Genomic DNA, 19092 nt, shown 5'->3' with positions numbered 1-19092 from the left:
ACTTGATGAGTAACTGATTTTTTTTTTTTTGCTTTATACAGTCAAGATCAAATCACGATGCTCACAAATAGCAGTGTTGCTTGCTTTGCATGTACAATCTTCTGAAAGCAAGAGGAATCTTCTGAAAGCAATCTTCTGTTTGTGTTCAGACTGAGGATCTGTCACAGTCTTATCTAGGAGCTATTAACCGTACTGCCTGTGCCCTCTGTGGAGGGAGGGATAGCTGGGGAAAAGGGAAGGGAATTGGTCCCTCTGCAGCATCTTGTGTATCTACCCTCCTGTTTCAAAAGAGGAATCCTGGTGGTATTGGGGGGTGGGGGGGAAGCAGTATCCTGTATTGCAGATCCTTGTGTTTTAGCAATGGTTGACAGGCACAACTGACTAAATACACACTGCAGTCTTGTCTGTCTCTCCCAACAGCAAGTTTGTCAGAAGCTTTGCTGCTACTTTGCAGCTGCTGGCAGGTTGATAACATCCAGCTGAAAGCCTTTACCCACTGGATTCTGGGACTATGAGCTCTTAATTCCCTTCAGCTCAGTTTTTGTGAGAGGAAACTTCTGGTTTCTTACGCGTGTAATGCACATTTACTCCTAGTAAGCTTGTTTAGTGGAGCTCCCTTCCTCAGAGGAAATATAGGGAAATACAGCCGGGATTCCCCTGTTAACAGGTGGGTGTTCACTAACGTGTCTCAGAAGCTTGATCCTACTCCCATGCTCTGCCCCTACCAAGCGCAGGAATCGAGCTGTTGCTTTTGAGACTTGAGGTGCTTGCTAGGTGTTAAATCTTTTCCCTGGACCGTGAGAATTTTGCCTTGGACTACTGACTTCTCCAGAAATGTCATCTCCTATAGAACCTGTTGCTAAAAAATTCTGTAGAAATCAAATCTTCCCTTCCTGTCCTCTTCCAGCTAATTGTCACAGTCTATGTATTTCTAAGGAAATAACCTCCAGTGGTCAGGTTGTTAGTGGTGGTAATTACAGAAGCCATGTAACCTATTAAGAAAAGAAATTTACGTGGATATTTGTTGCATTTGCATTGCCGAAGGAAAGAAATGTCAAGATGCGGCTTCCTAGCTGATTTGGATGCTTTCTTTTTAACCTTTGTGATATTTGTAGAAGTCTGACTAGCAACGAATGAATATGTAGATTTTGTATTGTAACTCTGCCTTCAGCCTAGTTTTGGGTTATCCAGCTTGCTTATATGTAAGTTTAGATAACTTTTACAATGTCCTGGTAGGAGCACTGTACTGGTGGTTCCTCCTGTGGTGTTTTCCCACTGTAAAGATGATGCAGTTCAGGACCCAGCTTTAAGCTGGGAGATGAAAAGCCAGATATCATGTAATAAATTGTCTTGAAGTAACTGTTCAGTCCAACAAATAGGCTGCAAATCAACATATTTGTCAAGTGCTTTCCTGTTACTGATGGTGATCAACTGTTTTGTGGTTAATGTAAGACTCACCATTCTTCTTTGTGTCTGGCACTTGCCACGCAGCTAACTGGTCCTCAGCCTTAGTTTTCATGTAAATATGGTCTGTACCATCAATTTGAAAATTAGTTTAGTCAACTGTGTCTGCTGGAGCCAGCAGAGACCCCAGTACCATAGGGCTGTTTCTACTTCCATCACACTCAGGGTGAGGACTGCCATGGTTCTACAGAGCAGCACTGATTCTAAGTTTGGCTATTACTCTTCCCGTTTTCATGAATGCCTGTGAACACACTGGACAGTGTTTCAGCAGACTAAGTGTCAGCAATAAGGAAGGATGAATAAAACTGAGTGAATGGAATTCACTGCTAACTACATTTAGTACCTTGCAAAGGCGTTATGCTCATTCGCAGATACTTTTCAAATCAAAGCATTGAAGTGTTTAATGAAAACTTGTGCTAGACTATTGAAGTGAATTCAGTGGTGCTTGGAGCTGCACTGTTGGCCAGATTTCCTAGAGAGAAGGAGAAAAGATGGGTGTGTGAGAGGACTGGTATGTTGCCAATGTAACCCTAACAATTTTCTTTTGACTGAATCTGTTCCATCTCAGACAAGTGCTCCTCCATGGTGCAATAGCAATGCCTCCTGCTCACACAGCCCAACATCTTACTTGTCCTCTGAGTTCATTTATGTGAAGCTGCTCGTGCCCCCCAGGCAGACCTGAGCACCATGATTTGGTAGAAGTCAGTCAGTGAAAATATTTTGTTGTGGCAGCCTGAGTAGAAATGCAGTTGTAAGGTTTTATCCCTCTTCTTCACTTATCCCACATGCTTGATCAGTTTCTTGAGAAACATAAAATCCTGAGTTGACATGTTGTCCTAAAGCTTGGGATTGCATTGTGCCTTGAGATTTTCCAAATAAGTCACCCAAGTCTTCTCCAGCTGTTCTCCATGTTGTATCCAGTGATGCAAGAACAGCCTTGGAGAGGGAGCCCTGGGCTTTGGGATCCCACTTTTTGCAAATTTCAAGTTAGACTAAATTGCTTTTGCAAGTTCCACAGGTGCTGTCACACTATTGCATCGCTGTTGTCCTTCTCCAGGTCTTCTTTATGCTATCAGCAGCTGCACTGTTGGGCAGGAAGGGACGCTTCCTTTTGTGTGGGTATTCCTGGTATTTGCGTGGCTGCTGGTGCTGGGCTGAGATTTATTTTTTTTCTTTTACCCTTGTGGTATAATATTCACGCTGAGAAGGAAAACCAGCTTGAATACAGGACATTGTGTTTCATGAGTGTTGAGTGCAGTGTGCTCTCAGGTTTGTGTTTGCCAATAAGCCCAGTACCGCCTGCCCCTTAAGAAGCTCTTTCCTCTGTCTGTGGTGCACACGTTGCTACTGCTTGTGAACTTAAATTGAAAGAGCTGTCAGAGGCCACAGTGAACTCCAACTGTATTGAACTAAGAGGCACTGCTTGCACTGTGATAAATTGCAGGCATTCCCAAAGGCTTTGCAGTCTGGAAGGCAGAGGCAGGGTGAGCAACTTGGGACTGGGATGCAGCGATGCAATGCTGCAGATTTCCTGAGATGATGACAGCTGCTGCAATGCTGCAGATTTCCTGAGATGATGACAGCTGCCCAGTTACTTTCCATCAGACTTGCCCCACTTAAAAGGAAGAGGCATGTGTAAAGCATAATGAGAGTATAAACCTTAATGTTTTTAAACAGAGTCTTTATCTTCCCCACATTTTCTCCTCCACTGCTTTAAAAAAGGTAGGTTGTAGGCTGGGGTTGGCTGACACCCTGAGTAAGGGCAGACAGAAGGGGTACTGCAGTCTGAGAGGAGGAGACTGGAAGGAGCTGAAGAAGCCAGGGCTTAAATCAAGATTTTTTTCATAGCACAGACTTAAAAGGGAGAGATTTCATGTTGCAAAGAAGAAAGTCGTAACGTCTAGATGTGTCCTAGTACATGGTTTGAAGGAGGAGGTGAAGTCAAAGCGTAAGTTTGGGTAGCAGGTAGTGGATGCCTCTGTGAGAGAGAACGTACCTTCAGAACTCTTCATGCGGTCTTGCTGAGTTTCATCTGACATCTGGACATACAGAAGGACACATGAGGTCAAGTTACTAGTCTAAGGAGGAATAGAACGCAAACTGAAATACAGACTTGACAGTTCAGAACATTTGTTAATGTTTGCCCTGCTAATGCCTAAGATACCAGTTCTTTCTTCAGGTAGTGCAGAGAATAACTATGCCAGTGAGTTTTGCGCTTCGTTGGCAGACACTAACTTTTATTTTGTAAGACCTGTATTCAGTTCTAAATTCTAGAAACAGTGTTAAGTGAGCTTTCGGATACATTTCTCTCTTTCTAAGTAGTGATTTTACTAAATACAGCACTTTCTTTATTCCCCTTCTGCTTCTGTTTTCAGGGCAAGGCATTTCAGAGAAAGCATCAAATTTATCCATGAGTGCCGGCTTACAGGTGAAGGCTGCCTAGTTCATTGGTATGTATGCCACTTGCTAAGAAAACTTGTTTAGGGGTTCCCTACCTTCATTTGGATGTTCATCATAATGATAAGTTAGTTTTCATCTCCATTTTATAGCAAAATCCTCTTGGACTGAAATGCCCCCTGTATTTGAATAGCTCCAGAGAAGATCTGCAAATGCTGTTAAAGCCTCATGCCAGGACTTTTGAGTCACTGGGGTGGGCAGCTGCCTGGAGATAAAAGGAGCCTGAGAAATTCTTCTTGACCATCTCTTTGTATCAAACCTTTGTGTAGGATTGACTTGACTAGAGATACATTGACTAGAAACGTATTATTTATTTTAATCACTGTATTTCTGAATGTAATTTCCATAATCCTAGTAATTTGATCAGTTTCTATAACAGCTATTGTGGTGACTTCAGAGGTGTTAAAGAAAAAATTCCTGTGAACAGAAATTTGATTATTTTTTTTTCTCCTTAAACTGCTGAAGCATTCAAATGTTACATTTGTTAACAGCTAGTCTGTGATTGGAGAGGTGCTCCTGGGACTGTAGAGAACAGAAAAGGAAATCCCACCCTGGGTTTTTTCTTGCTCTCTGCTATTGGACATACAGCACAAAGACTATGACCAAGTGACATATCTGAGTCTATATCTGGAATCAGAGTCATCTTGTGATTTGAACACTGGACTTGTACACAGCCCTGAGCATAAAGCCTCAGTTTGCTGCTGACTCGTGATAGGGCTGTGTACATGTCACTTGGTCAGTCTCCATGTGTGTAAAACAGGGATAATTAGTCTGAATTCTGTTAGAGTTCTAAAAAACCTATTTGAATTTGCAAAGCATTTCAAAAGCATAAATTTTCTTAAAATGCTAAGTAAAAGTGTTTGGGACAAATGTAACTCAAACATACTATTCATACTCAAAGTAGTAATAGTTGGGAGTTTTTGTCAAGTGCTGTCCAACCAGTAATAGCGAATGATTCTTACTTTATCCCAGTGTTTCACATGGGGAAGCCGGAGTCCTGAGAGTAGAAGTTGTGCAGTGCATGGACAGCAGAAAGAGGAAAAGAACTCAGGCAACCAAATATACATACTTTAGCAGTTCAGTTAAAGTTCGTTTTGACCCCATGAAACTGAAGCCTTTATTTGTGGTGGAGAGGGAAGGATCTTATTTTGCTGCTCTGATCTATATAAGGAGAAGAAAGTGGGTGACTTATTTCTAGATTATTAAAACCAAAATCTAACTTAGAACCTGTGCACTGTCCCCTGCTTTTGTGAAGACTCAATGCTTATTTCTTCCTTCCCAGTCTCGTAGGAATTACCACTCAGAACCCACTTTCTCTGTCTTGTCATAGATTTGTCCTGATACATTTGAAAAAGCAGCACCAAACCCCTTTTACTCAAATATTGTACTATTTCTTCGTTGTGGCAAGCGACACAGCAGCCTGCTGTGATGTTGGGAAGTGATGCTTTTAACTGTGATGGATGAGTTACAGCATGACTTCAGTTTGTTGTACCTCCTTTTTCATGCAGCCTTGCAGGTGTCTCCAGGAGTGTAACATTGGTGGTTGCCTACATCATGACCATCACAGACTTTGGCTGGGAAGATGCACTGTCTGTTGTCCGTGCAGCAAGATCCTGCGCCAATCCTAACATGGGCTTCCAGAGGCAGCTACAGGACTTCGAAAAACATGATGTTGATCAGGTAAATGAACTACAAACGAATGAGCTGTGAAACACGACACCAAGTCAGATCGTGGGCTATTTCTCATTATTTTGTGGCCTGGGTGGTTTATCTCACTCCCAGTTTTTGCTTTGAGGGAGTGGCTTCTTGGCTAAGCCTGCTCCACTAGGGAGGTGCAGCTAGAACTGAAGGCATCAGGGAATGCTGGGTGGGAGAAGAAATGAAGCACAATAGTGAAACATCTCCTGCCCAGCTGTGCTCTCAGTCCAGTGGCTGCTTTATGTGCAATAAGGCACAATACAAGACTGACACCTTTAGAGAGGGGTAAAAGCTAAACAGTGAGTTGCTTAGAACACAGCAGAAAGACAAACCTGTAAGTACCAGTTGTATAAAAACAAGGGTTTCCCCTCAACATGTTCATTTGGAATAGTAAGCAGGAAAGAAATCATAATCTGATACCTTTGCTATCCAGGAGTTAAACTAGGTTTTCTTTATGACTTACATGTTGTGCTCCCCCACAGTTCTCTGTCTGAGAATAAATTTGCTGATATGTAGGGCAGTCTCAAATCCGACCCTTTTTTCTTCTTAGCCTTTGAAGGCTTTGTAGAACTAGGAGAATTGAGAGAACAGTAAGACTGCAAAGTGGTTTTCATAAAACAAAAATCAGTTTCTTACCCCTAAAAAGAACCATCCCACGCAAAAGACCTGCTCCCCGTGGGTGATAGGTGACTTCCACTTATGTTAACAAGCTACTGTGGCTGTCCCCTCCATTTTCCATTGCTCAGCACATTGCTGTTCTCTGGGCTTTTGTGCTTATTGTGCGGATTAAAAATCAACAACAACAACAGAGGCAAACCAAAATCGGAAAGCAAAATACTTGAGACAAGGGATATTGGTTTGTTTTTTTTTTATTATTCCATCTCTGTTGTTCTGCTGCAGAAAGCTCATAGTTTAGAAATTACCATTTGTTTTGCGTGATACACTTTGCAACTGTAAACATTTGTGTTTTTTTAATATTTAACTGAATGTTTCCTGGATCGTTTGGAACTGGTGTAAATGGTAGAGTAACCGATTTTTAAGTGACAGAAGTCAGAGGGGGACTTTCCAGACTTGTCTCCTTCCTCCCTTACAGTCATTTCTACTCTAATTGGTCTGGGCTAACAGCAATGACAATTAAGGCTATATGCAAATAGCCTGATAAAGACAGTAACGTCTCTTTTTTCATCCACCATGGACGGCACACTCTGCCTTTTTTTTGCTGAGGGGGAGGCAGTAGGTTGCAAAAAGAAATATCCACCTGTAGTCACTGGCTGGGCTGTAGTTTCCTACTGTCTCTTAATAGCGACCACATCCTTAGCAGGTGTCTGTTTACACACCTGATTTCAGTGGAATAATGCCATCTGCTGAGGGTGTGAACTTCTTTCTGATTTCAGCGGCCTGGGTGTTTTGCTGTGCCACTACAGGGTGGTACTCTGTGGGGGTTCTGGAATGGGGTCCTTTAGATCTTGGTCTTGCAGGAAGGGGTTTAGTCACTGAAGTCACAATGTGGTTTGCACCAACTCCAAACTTCCTCACGGTAGCCTGAGGCTTCAGTTTTGACTCAGGACCTTATGATCTTTAAGGAGTGGGAGGGAGTAACTCTGTTGAAGTCTTGTCTCCCAGTGTCCTAGTAAATGATCTTTATGGAGAAAGCTGTCCCTGAGACCCAGACGGAACAAAGCTATGAAAGTTAAGGCTTGCAAAAGGAACATTATCTCCACTGGGATGGAACAGTTGGGGTCTGTGTCTACTTGCTGCTTCTGCAGAGAAGAGCAACAAGATTGTCAGGAATGACTTAAGTGGACTCAGATTCTTCAACTGGTAAAGAAATGACAATGGATGTGACAAAGGTCTATGAAGCTGAGTGGAACAGAGAAATAGAACAGGTGTGATGTCCACTCTTTCCTGTAATGTGAGATGGAGCTGTCAATTGGCAGGTGCTAATCAAGGAAAGGGGGGAGTTTTACACAATATGTGCTTATGGAGCTTGTTGGAATCCATATATATTGTGGTAAAAATTTGTGGATTCAAAAAGTGATCTCATGATAGAAAAAATAATTTCTTGCTGTCAAACACAAAAATACTGCCTCAGCCTCTGAAAGTACCTGAACTGAAAATTGCTGGAAGCTGAGGAAATGACCAGGGAAGAAGTCCCAGCATTATTGCCTTGCTATTGTCTGATTTTTTTTTTTTTTTTTAAAATCAGCATTTGCATCTGGCTACTCTCATCCCAGAATATAGAGCTGGACTGACCTTCAACTGGACTTTGTATATCTGTTACCATATGCCATATTCTGTCATCCATGTTAGTAACGTATAGAGTCCTATTCTATAGTTCTTAAAGCTCCTAGACTCTTTTCTTCCTAGAAGATACCTTTCCTGATATCTGCAGTGTATTTTCTACTATTGGTGTTTGTGGCTTCAGGATAAAAAACCCATATGAGTGGTTCACTTCCTGATCTGCAACTTTCTTGCAGCCTGTTGTGGCTTGCATTAGTTGGCTGATCGTGTTAGCTTCCATGCTATTTCATCTCACTGTCTGTTTATGCAAGAGGAAGGGGGAGCTTTTAAGTCCAGGATGTCCTTGCCCAGTGGGTGGTCCTTACTCTGCATTACTCCAGTCAGCCAAGCTGTTATGCAAGTGTGTCATTTTAGGGGGATCTAAGGGATCTCGGTGATTTCAGATGTGTTCCTGTGCCTGTGTGTTCTGTGCTGCTGTTGAAGGACGTGCAATATTTGGAGTGCCTTTCTTTAAACTGTTTGTGTTCTTAAAGGCTCTTGAAATCCTGTGGGACAAGGAGGCAGTATTACTTCTGCATCCGTCTCATGTTATTGTTCCATCAAATTGTGTATGTGTGTTCAATTTCTGCAGTTCAGGCAGTGGCTGAAAGAAGAATATGGGGAAAACTCTTCTCAGGATCTGCAAGAAGCCAAAAATCTTCTGAGCAAATATAAAGAGCAGGCAGAGTTGCAGCAGAATACTGGAGGAAGACAGTGGAATAACAACTTCTCATCTGTGCCATCTCTCTCATACAGCAACTACACAACAGAGACCTAATCATAGGAGGTTGATTTTTTTTTTTCTTTCTACCTTTGAAAAACATCTTGCCATAAGTTCCATCCCATCTTCAAGACTCTCAGCAGTAAACATGCAAGCAGTTGATTTGTAGAAAGCTTCTTGATGAAAAAACTACGTTATGTGTATGTGTATGAGTGTGTTTCACACAGTTTTGTCATTTGGGCAGGATCAAGCTCTGTGTGCCCACAGACGTGATCCCGTTCCTGTGGCTGAGCCAGTCTGTCAGCCAGCCACAGCTGTTATCCCCTTGTGCCCACATTGCCTGGCATTTGCTGTGAGGTTAGCTCAGCTCCTTCCCTTGTAGGCTAGCAAAGGGCTCAGATGAAGTCTGGTGATTCAAGCTGTGGCAGTTTGACATCTCTGCGCTGTTCACGTGTCAAAGATGTTATTGCACCTGAAGAAGGGGACTCAAGTCTGTGTCTCTGCTGCTCCTGTTCACAGTCCATTGGCAAGTAATACTGTGGAGGTGGGCTTCATCTCCAATGCTAGGCTGAAAACTGGAGCAGGTGAGCTATGGGTACACGTATGTTTCTACCAACAGTAGCATGTAGGAGAGAAGTGGGACAGACAGCTCTGAGTAATAACATCTTCAACTGCCACAGTTGTACTTGCTTCAGTGCACGTGAGACAGAGCTGTCGGTAGAACTGCCGCAGACCAAAAGCACCAAGACTGTTACCACAGCTCAGCTGACGTGCAGTGATTTAAGCCGTGGTCCCTTGATCGTGCTTCTGGTCTCCCAACATAAGCTTCTCTGGAGAATAATTTATCCGGTCTCCAGTGCCACTGAATGTCATTCCCTGTGGAACACGTGCCTCTTCAACACACGCCCCTGCACACATGATAACGTGTCTCCAAAGAGTGGGCTCGGTGTGAGTGCGAGCACCTGCTTCTTTGCTTGTGCTGTGGTTTGCTCTTTGACTTCAGCTACCTCAAAAATGCTGTTCTTGTTGTTGTGGTTGTAAATGCAACCTTGAAAATTGCCTTGTGTAATCTTAATCTGACACTGAGTGAAGTAAGTGGGTGCGTGTGCGTGTGAGAGTGTGTGCGTGGCGTGTATATTTCACAAATGTCTGTATTTGAGAAGTTTATTGTTTTCTTTTAAAATTGCCCATATTTCTCACTGGTTTGAAAAATTCAGTTGTTTGAGTTCAACTTTCTGCCATTTTAAAACCACTATGTATTTTGCTGTGATCAGATTTGTAGGAATGCATTTGTAAAATATATTTTGAACTAGGTTAAAGCTAGGGGCTGTACTCCACTCTTGGTAACGTTGTGTATTTCTGGAATGGAGCCATTGCCTGACTCAAGTGTATTGTAAGAGCGTAACTTCAAATATGTCACCAGGGATGCTGGGCAGTGTACTGATTTCTGAGGGTGTAATGGGGGGGTGACACTGATGCCAAGATCACGATTTCTTGTCTTTGACTCAGAGGAAAGAAGGCCTATTTTTCTTGAAGATTCTAGAAAGTAAGAAATACCTCCCAAACAGCCAGCGTAGAAGAACAAACCCAAATCTCTCATTTGTTTAAACGTGGTGTGTATCGTGCTGAAAGCTGAGCACTGAGGGAGACAGAGGCAGCGTACTAAATAAGACTGTTGTATCTTTCAATTTCTTTGGTACTCTGACCTCCCATCCCTTCACAAGATTCCCCTTCATGTGATTTCCAGCTTGCTTTGGGTGGCAGTGAATTCCTTGAATTTGGGAGCAAGGCTTTCGGGGTCAAACTCTGGCTGTTAAATACCTGTAATTAAGCATCTTCAAAAAAAAAAAAAAATACATTATGGCTTGTGAAATGTAGATCTTGTGCATCAGTAATTGCCAAAAAGGAAAAAAAGGGAACGGGGTGGAACTGTCCTGTTCCATCTGAGTCCAAGCCTGCATCAGGGTTCTCATTGCACTAAGTGCTTTCAGCGTACTAAGCACAGCAAGAGTAGCATAGTCCTGTGTTGCAGTAAGGGATGCTGCTGGATTTGGGAAAGGTGCTGGAATTGCTTTTGTTTTCAAGCTTGTAGCTAAGTGAACCACTACCTGTTTGGTATATCCAGCAGCCTGCTCTGTGTTTGCCTGGTAAGAGAAGTATTTAGATCTTCTTGAAGTTGTTGATCTGCAAATAACTGGCTGTTTAGGGATTCCAGCACAGCAGTGCCCACGTTGGCAGTCCCCTGTGTGCTCTGAGGGCAGATGTGGTGATTGGAAAACACTTTCCTCGACAAGAGGGTCTGACTTGCATTCAGGATGCTGGTCCATTTGTTCAGCCCTCTACTTATAATAGGATATGTTGTGCAACTTCAGCCTGTCCCCAAAGGGCAGCCTTGTTGGAAGCATTCTGCCTTTGCTCTTGCAGGTATCCAGTCAGTCCATCCTGTAGCTGACTGCCAGCACTGTGTATCCCATAAAACTTTTGGCACTCTCGTCCTTGTGGTAGTAACCCTGCGAGTGCTGGTAAATTGGTAGTTCTTCTTTCTGTTCTGACAAATACAAGGCAGAATAGGAGACATCTGTTGGTGTTCATGTGTCTGAGATTATTCTGTACTGTTCAATTATTTCATAATAGTTTGGTTATTCCCAAAAAGTCAGTCCTGCAAATAGGATTTTTAATTTTTTTTTTAGAACTGAATTTGGCTTTAGGGCCATATAGCCACATCAGTGTGCATTATGCTGCAGCTCGAAAGCAGATACAGGGTAAAGCAGGAAGATGGAGGGAGTGCCATGTTGTCAGCAAGTGGAGGTGCTTCTCTTTTTAAAAGACAGAAGAGGTATTTTCTGTAGTCTTTTGCTTCTACATCTTGTTTAGTGGTCCGTACACACTGCATTTAAGTGGTAAAAGAGCAACAGCAGTCTAAGAAAACTTGGGTCTGGTTTGTCTATGTAGAGAGCAGAATGATAGTTTACTTCTTTGTTACCACAAGGTGTAGAAGAGGGAGTAGTTACAGTTCTCACCTTTGGCCCTTTTAGAAAGGGAGGGGAGCTAACACAGACTGAGAACGTGACATGATTTGTCTTCCAACCAGCCTTTCAGTGGCAGTTTGTAGGACTTTCCAGCTATCTGGAACACGGCCAGACCCCAGTCCATCTCTTAGTAGTTGGCCTTTATAGTGTAGGTGATGCATTCAGTTATTCTGTTTCCGTACTTTAAAACATTGTCCTCGTTTTGATGTTCACTGGAAAATGTATAAAATTTATAACACCTTACTGGATATCCAGATTTGAAATGTATAATCGATTTTTTTTTTTTTTTTGGCTAAACTTGATACCCATGTGTGATTATAAGCAAATGTTTAGTGTTATACAATATAGGTAATGGGTAAATGCATTAGTATTTATTACCCTGATTTTTAACCTGGAAAGAGTTGCTTCCTTACATTTTGTGGTTGAGTGGGAAGATATGGCAAATCATATCTCTGTTTTTTAAAAAGGATAGTAATAACATTGGTTGCTATAATGGCCACTGCCTATAAATAAGTCAGTGAAAAATTATAGTAATTACTTCAGTTAGTTTAAAAACTCTAAACCTGGTAAGCTTCTTGATTCTCTGTCTTCCTCTTCCTGGGCATCTTAGTGAAGCCTTGATTGCTTTTTCCAAATGTTTGTATTTAATACGTTCTACAATTTTTTTATAAATAAATGTTAACACCTGATCTGCTTGTGTATTTCTTGGAATCAATGATAGTGTCTGGAAGACTTCTGCTCACTGTTTGTATCCCTGCAAGAGTACAAGACTAACTCACTTCGGTTTTTAGCTTACTTTTTTCTCCTGCACGCAGACTCCTTGAGATGTCCCCTCTCTTCAGCAAGTTCTTCCAGGTGAGTTCAAGAATCTGCAGCGCAAGAATCTCTTGATAGTAGTCCTACAAGAGGATGTTGCATGTTGCTTTCTTACTCACTGTTGCTGGCCCATCATTGTGACAGGGTATGCAGTGAATCCAAGGTTTTTTTTATTCTTTTGAAACACCTTCTTTTCCATAGCACTCTGGTTTAGGGCTTAATTAGCTGTAAAACTTAGCTAGTTTACAGACCACCAAGACTGAAGGTTCTCAGTAGCTGTTTGTTGGAGTAAGCTGATGCAAGTGGCAGATGATGATTCTCGGGGGGGAAAAAAATATTAAAAACTTAACAGTGCAAGGGGGGGAAAAGCCCTACTTAAATTCACACAGATAACACTGAATTTCTGGTTTGACGCTGTCTCTGCTAAGAGGATAATTCTGGCATTTGAACAACTTAAAAACCCCCAAACCTAAAACAAAAAACCCACCAACCTGAAAGTATAACCAGTCATACCTAAGTAGCCAGATCTCATGGCCACTGTCGTTGTTGCTGAAGGCCGAACTGTTCTTGCAGTGGGACTTCCTCATCATGAAGACGAGTTAGATGCTGAGGCACCACTGTGGGTTTTGGATCTTTTTCTTTTGCCCTCTCCTCCCTCTCCCAGCACTTGTTAAGTTTATAGATGGCTGGGAATGTGTGGACGTTTCCTAAGGGATCTCAGAGATTCAACTAATTAATAATATCCTCTGCTAGAACAAAGTTAATGTGTCTGTAGGTAGCTCTGAATGCGCTATATGATGCCCTTGTTCATAGGATATGTCAGTTCGTCCTCAGTGTCAGTGGGATGGCTCTGATTTAATTAGCTGTTTCAGTCCTTTTCCTGTCTTCCTACGAAAAGATTTTAAACTCCGTGCAGCCTGCTACGTGAGGCTTGAATTAGTAGTGTAGTTACCTCCTTTCTCCTGTTATCCATAGCAATGTCTTAGATGTGTGCTATAGCATTGATGAGACGGAAAACACGTTTAAAACATAATCCCTTGTGAACTGGGAAAATCTCTTTAAGTTTTAGAGGAGGCTTCCCCCTGCCCCCAAAGGAAAACTGCAGTTTCCAAATGAAAAATGCACTGCCGCTCTGTCCTCCTTTTGACCACTGAGCACTGCTCAAGGGCAATTTTTATCCACGTCACATGTAAAAATTGTGCCGCAAGCAACCGTGGTGCCATGCCACTGTTCCCAACTGTGTATCTCGTTTCATGCAATATCGTATGTAACTGTTGTGAAGTCTAGAAAATGGCAGTTCGGATTTGATTCGGGTAGTCCTGTCCTACCCTGCGGTGAAGTGAGGGAAATGGAGGGCAAACCCGCATGTCCTTAGATGTGCTCATTAACCTGAAAGGCATCTGGGCTTTGCCAGCAAATTGCGAGAGTCCTTCCACTTCCTCAAGAAGATTGTACTGGCGGAGGGAAAATTAGATGGTCTCTAGAAAATATTAGACAGCATGAGGAAGATGATCTTGCACTGTACAGTGTTTCTGTAGAAACCCCTGGAGACGCAAAGCATGCGACAGAAACAGCTATTTTCACACTTCGTTCTCAGCACAGTTTTAAATGTGGTTCTCGTTTTCCATGTGCCTCAACTCCTATATGTTTAACTATTTCATTGCTACGTTTAGCTGCTGTCCGGTATTACTCTTCTGACTTCACCCAGGGAATAAATTCTCCTTTATACATTTTTTTGAATGTGTGCTTTGCTCTAGTGAATTATGCAACAAACCGCAGTTTACCAAAAGTGAGTAGCTTGTGAGTGGCAAGATGACTTCCTGTAGTTTTCACGTAGTTTCTAGCATAATTGTTAGGAGTGGGCATCTAATGAAGCGTGAGCAGGAGATCTTTTTGCCACTGAATGCATAGCTCAGTCCTTGTAGGAGACTCAGTTCTGCTGTGTGAGCCAAAAACATCTGCAGTAAATTGGGAGTAAAAATCATTTGCAAACAGTCCGAAGAATGGGATTTTCAGCCAGAAACACCAGTTTCCATTTTAGTTGAGGCAGTTATGAATGTGCAGGTTTGTACCCTCCATTATTCATCAAACTATGAATAGAGATATTGGAACCAAGATATCCAAGCTACTTGAAGTGCAAAGTGTTGTTTGCCCGCTTGGTCATCTATTCATACCATCATTAGATCTAGGCAGATGCATTTACAAATAGTCTCTTTAGAAGTCTGAGTTCTGATTCTCCTTCTTCCCTTCTTTCTCTGAACGCAAGTCAATTTTTATTTAGTTTCAGATACGGGGGATGGGATTTTTGTTACAATTTCTTTAATCTCTTCCCTTCCTCCTTTCCTTTTACCTTTTTTTCTTTTTCTTTCTTTTTTTTGGGGGGGTGTGTGTGTATGTATGTGTGATTATTTTTTTTTATTCTTTATTTATCCCAGAACTCTTGAGTCAGGATGAGCGAGTACCAATGTGTGGCTTGCAAACAGTGTATTTCCTGTAAGTGTGTTCCAGTAAAAGAAGTTGGTTGCTAATTTAATTGATTGCGTTAACAAGTACAAGTGGTTGTTTGCCAAGCCTGCCATGACTTCTGTGGATGTTCTTATCTTCTATGGCAGTCTGGCTCCTGGAAAGCACTGGATGTTTTGGAAAAGTAACACTGATCCATGACAGCATTGAACCTGACATTTGAAAAATTAAAAGAAGGGGATATTAAACTTTTATTTGTATGCCAGTGTTCACTGGTGGATCTATACAGATTGCTGATTAAAACCAGCGGTTTTGCTTGATTCTGCTATTCCTTGCTTTTTAAGGCAGGATGGGGCTTTGAAAGCTGGGAAGTAAGGGAAAACTCTGCCCTGTGCTTGGAAAAAGTGTGCGTTGAAGATGTCAGAATGACGGCTGTGTTTATGCATGCTTACTGCTTGTTTTCCCAAGGATTCCATTTTGGAAGTCTTTGCAAGTAAGCCTTACAGCATGTCACTTTCCCAGCAAAACTATTTAAGTAATCCCTGAATGTCTCAAAAGAAGAAAAGAAAAAAAACACCCCCCAAAAAACCCCCAAATCATAGTGCTGTTCAAACTTTGGTCAAATCCTCAGATTTTGGACATGAGATTCTTCTGTTCATAGATTGTTTATTTACTCACTAATGGCTGGTTTGCAGTGTGTTTATTTACTCGCTAATGACTGGTTTGCAGTGAGGTCCTTATTAGACCTGATAAAGATCTCCATTCCTCTGGGAGGTAGGATATGTCATGCAACAGCTTGTGTCCTCTGAGTAAAGCCTCATTTTTGCAGAAGTCTGCAGCCTGGGCCCAGGGCCCATTTGCAAGATGTGGAAGGATGCCTCTGTTGCACACAAGTAAACCGACTGGGCTTTTGCTGGCTAGTGCTGCTATTTACCATGGGGAAAATAATTATTCTTCTGTTTGAGAGGACTGAAACCCATTTGCATTTCTGCAGATCTTGGAGGCTGTGCAAGGGTGAACACCTCTGTTTTTTCTCAGCTGGGTAAGGCTGTATGACTCTGCACTTGGCTATCACTGGAATAATCTTAAATACTCCTCCTCTTCCTTAACCTTCGTTTCTGTTCAAGGGACTGAGGTGGGGCTGCTGACATGTTTAGGGTTGACCTTTATTTCCCTGAGGTTGTCACCTTACATCAAGTTGCTTGCACTGTAGAAATGTCTTGTGAGATCTCATGTCTTTCCAGCTGGGCTTTTATCTCTTAGAATTATACATCCCTGATATGCACGTGAATTTCCGAAGTGGCATAGAAAGGGTTACAGGAGCACCTGTGAATGCAGTAAGACAGGATAAGAAGTTCAATAGTCCTTTTTGATGCAAAAATCTTCCGAGTTTGGCGTATCAAAGAGGCATGTTGAGTCAGCCACCTTTGTCCTATCCATAAAACGCTGGACTGAGAAAGCGTTTGAGATTCTGTTCCCAAATCTACAACTTGCTGTGTGACTAGGCAAATTGCTTTGATTCAGATTTGCTTCATTTTTCTGATAAAACGGGGAAGATGTGTTATGACTCCCTAGTACAGTTCTGTGAAGGCCCCGATGAAAAGTACTGCATGAATGTTGGTTGTGTATTGTTAAATGGAGTATCTGCCCCCCCCATCTGAGGGGTATTAAAATAGCTTTGTAACAGGGAGATTCTGAAGCCAGGCAAGGAGCTGTGGTGGGTTCTTGCTAACTGTCAGCACCGCAGTCCCACCTGCATAGGAAGCACTGTGCTGCATGGGATGGTTGCTGGGTGTTGATGGGAATAGGGAAAAATCAAGGTCTGATTCCCTAGGTACCAGTCGCTATATTCAACATGAATTACATAAAGTGCAGTTGTTGTCTTTCCATATGGAAAAAGATGGAGTGAAGTAGAGGTCCAGAGGAATTCTGGGTGTGACTGCCTTAGACAAAATTCATCCCACAGGTGCATCTGTTGAACATAAATCTTGGTTAAAAACTAAATGGTAAGGATATGTAATGTGTCTGTGATGTCAAGAATGATGGGGGGGGGCAAGCGGAGGAGGAATAACATATGGAAAAAATTAAAGCCTTGGAATACCTAAATGTGACGTGGTAAAGGCTGGTGACAGATCTGATGAGATACGTTCCATGCACTCCAGGAAAAAGTCTGCAGGAAAAAAAAAAAAAAAAGGAATCTCCGCTCTTTCCTATATTTGGATGCATGGTTACGATGATAGAAATAAGTGGTGTCCTGATTTTCCCCTAGGCTTGTTCTGGAAAGAAAGTGCATATGGTGAATACATCTAATCAAAGCTGTTCTGGCAGATGAGAACTGGAGGAGGAACAAAATTAGCACCTCCTTGGCCAAGCTGCTGCTGCTGCTACTTTTGGACTGTTTCATGGAAGACATGAATTCGATTCATTTCCAAAGACAGCTTGGAAGTTCCAGGCAGCAGAGGAAGGGACTCCCCCTTGACTTCGCTGTTTTTCTCTAAATGCATTGCGCTTGTGTGAAATGCAGTCAGTGCCACTTCTCGGGTCATTTCTGGGGGAAGGTCAGTGCGGGGAGGGGGGCTGACCCTCCGTGCCTCAGTTTGGGTGATTCGGTAGCCTTGGTGCCTTGAAACATATTGAACATCAAGCAGCGCTGGGGCACTTGCAGCACTGTGGGCACCTCCATTAAAAAGGAAAACTGCTTTTAATTTCCAGCCAGAGTAAATGCAAACTGTGTATTGGAGAACCCTCTGTCTTTCTGCTGATGGCCAAGGTCTCCTTGATCTCTCCATGGTTGCCTCCAGCACTAAGCTGGGTGATTAGGACTGTTTCAACCCCTCCAGCCCTTCAAGGCTGAATGAAGATGGTTGCTGCTGCTGATGTGCATTGGTTCAACCAAGTCATTTTATCAATTTTTTATTTGAAGCATGCGTATTAGGGTGGTTGGAAAGTAGCAGATGACTTACCTAGCTGAAAATAACCCAGGTGAGGGTTGGGCTGCAGAAATAGCGGAGGTAAGAGTAAGGAGAGCATGGTTCGGTGAGTGCTCTGAGAGTAATTTGCCAGCTCTGATGGGAAACAATAATAGTGAGGATGAGACAGTAATCAGTGAATCAATCCACATGGCTCATTTAAAAATACTTCCTTTTTTGTGGCTTTGGTTACAAGAATGCTTTGTGGGTCGCAGAAGAAAGGCATTAGTAGCTTTTTGAAAGAAGCCATATTCTAATTTTGTGTTTCATGAGGTCCCATGAACCTCTGAGCAAGAGAAGTTCCACCCGTGTGCGTGTCAGGGGGAGAGGGAGGGCAAATGGGCAGTGGATATTTTAAGCAAGTAGTTGCAATTAAAGTAAGCAGAGCTTCTGTAAGCTGTGCTAGATTGTGGTTGAGGAGTACATTTGTTTGACAAGGGACAGGATGAGACACTAGAAGCCCCATTTCAACAGAACCTGCCGAATGTTTGACCATGAAGTTGCACGTAATGGTCGTCATCTCCTGGGAAACGGTAATTAACAGGGCTGTGTCTCTACCACCCAGAGTAAAACCTGCACAGCGACGAGGATTGCTGCCCGTGCATCCCAGCTGGCTCTGTGCTTAACACAGGCGTGCCCTGGCTTCCCAGCGGGCTGGCGTCCCGGCTCTGAGCACACAGGGCTCAGCTAAGGGCCCTGCCCAGCTCAGCCTGCGCTGAGCACAGCCCCGTGGCGTGCTTTGCTGGTGGCATGGATGAGCGGTACCCCAGGCAACTGGGAGCTGATTGTGCATTGGTAATGTTGAACGTGTTCTGTTTGGGAGAGGATAAGCCTGAAGACCTGGAGGGGAAGCTTTAAACATCGAGTGCAATCCTAAGATAAGCTTTTAATGCACATTTCCAGAAGTCAATGATGCTTTGGGCGGTTTTGCTTTTTAGCCACACTTCAAAGCGGGGTGATCAGTATTCTTGGGCTGTCACACATTGCAGCTTTAGGGAACAGGAGCTTCACATTTCAGGGATGATTTTTATCAGGCCCCGCAGATGCAAAGTCATTCCTGGAGGGAAGTCACAGCAGTCAGAACAAGTAACACCTCTGTTAAGGTACACCTTCCCTTCCGCCTGCCAATAGTAAGTAGGTGTGGGATGATTTTATGAAGATCACATTCCAGAGAGGGGTAATTTGTTTAAGTGAG

At 42.8% G+C, this 19092-nt stretch overlaps 1 protein-coding gene across 3 annotated transcripts in view; it reads left to right on the top strand.

The window, feature by feature from the left end:
- The window catches only part of DUSP22 (dual specificity phosphatase 22), a 44420-nt gene extending 32082 nt beyond the window's left edge, over positions 1-12338 (top strand). For all 3 annotated transcript variants that reach the window (XM_080379938.1, XM_080379937.1, XM_080379936.1), the window contains 3 exons: positions 3840-3914; positions 5430-5601; positions 8492-12338. In XM_080379938.1, coding sequence (XP_080236064.1) covers positions 3840-3914; positions 5430-5601; positions 8492-8677 — 433 coding nt within the window. In that variant the 3' untranslated portion in view covers positions 8678-12338. The remainder of the gene's footprint in view (positions 1-3839; positions 3915-5429; positions 5602-8491) is intronic.
- The last annotated feature ends 6754 nt before the right edge of the window (positions 12339-19092 follow it).

Source organism: Falco punctatus (assembly GCF_963210335.1).
Source record: "Falco punctatus genome assembly, chromosome: 3".
NCBI lineage: Eukaryota > Metazoa > Chordata > Aves > Falconiformes > Falconidae > Falco > Falco punctatus.
The sequence above is the reverse complement of the archived record's forward strand: the minus strand, read 5'-3'. Positions and strand labels throughout refer to the sequence as shown.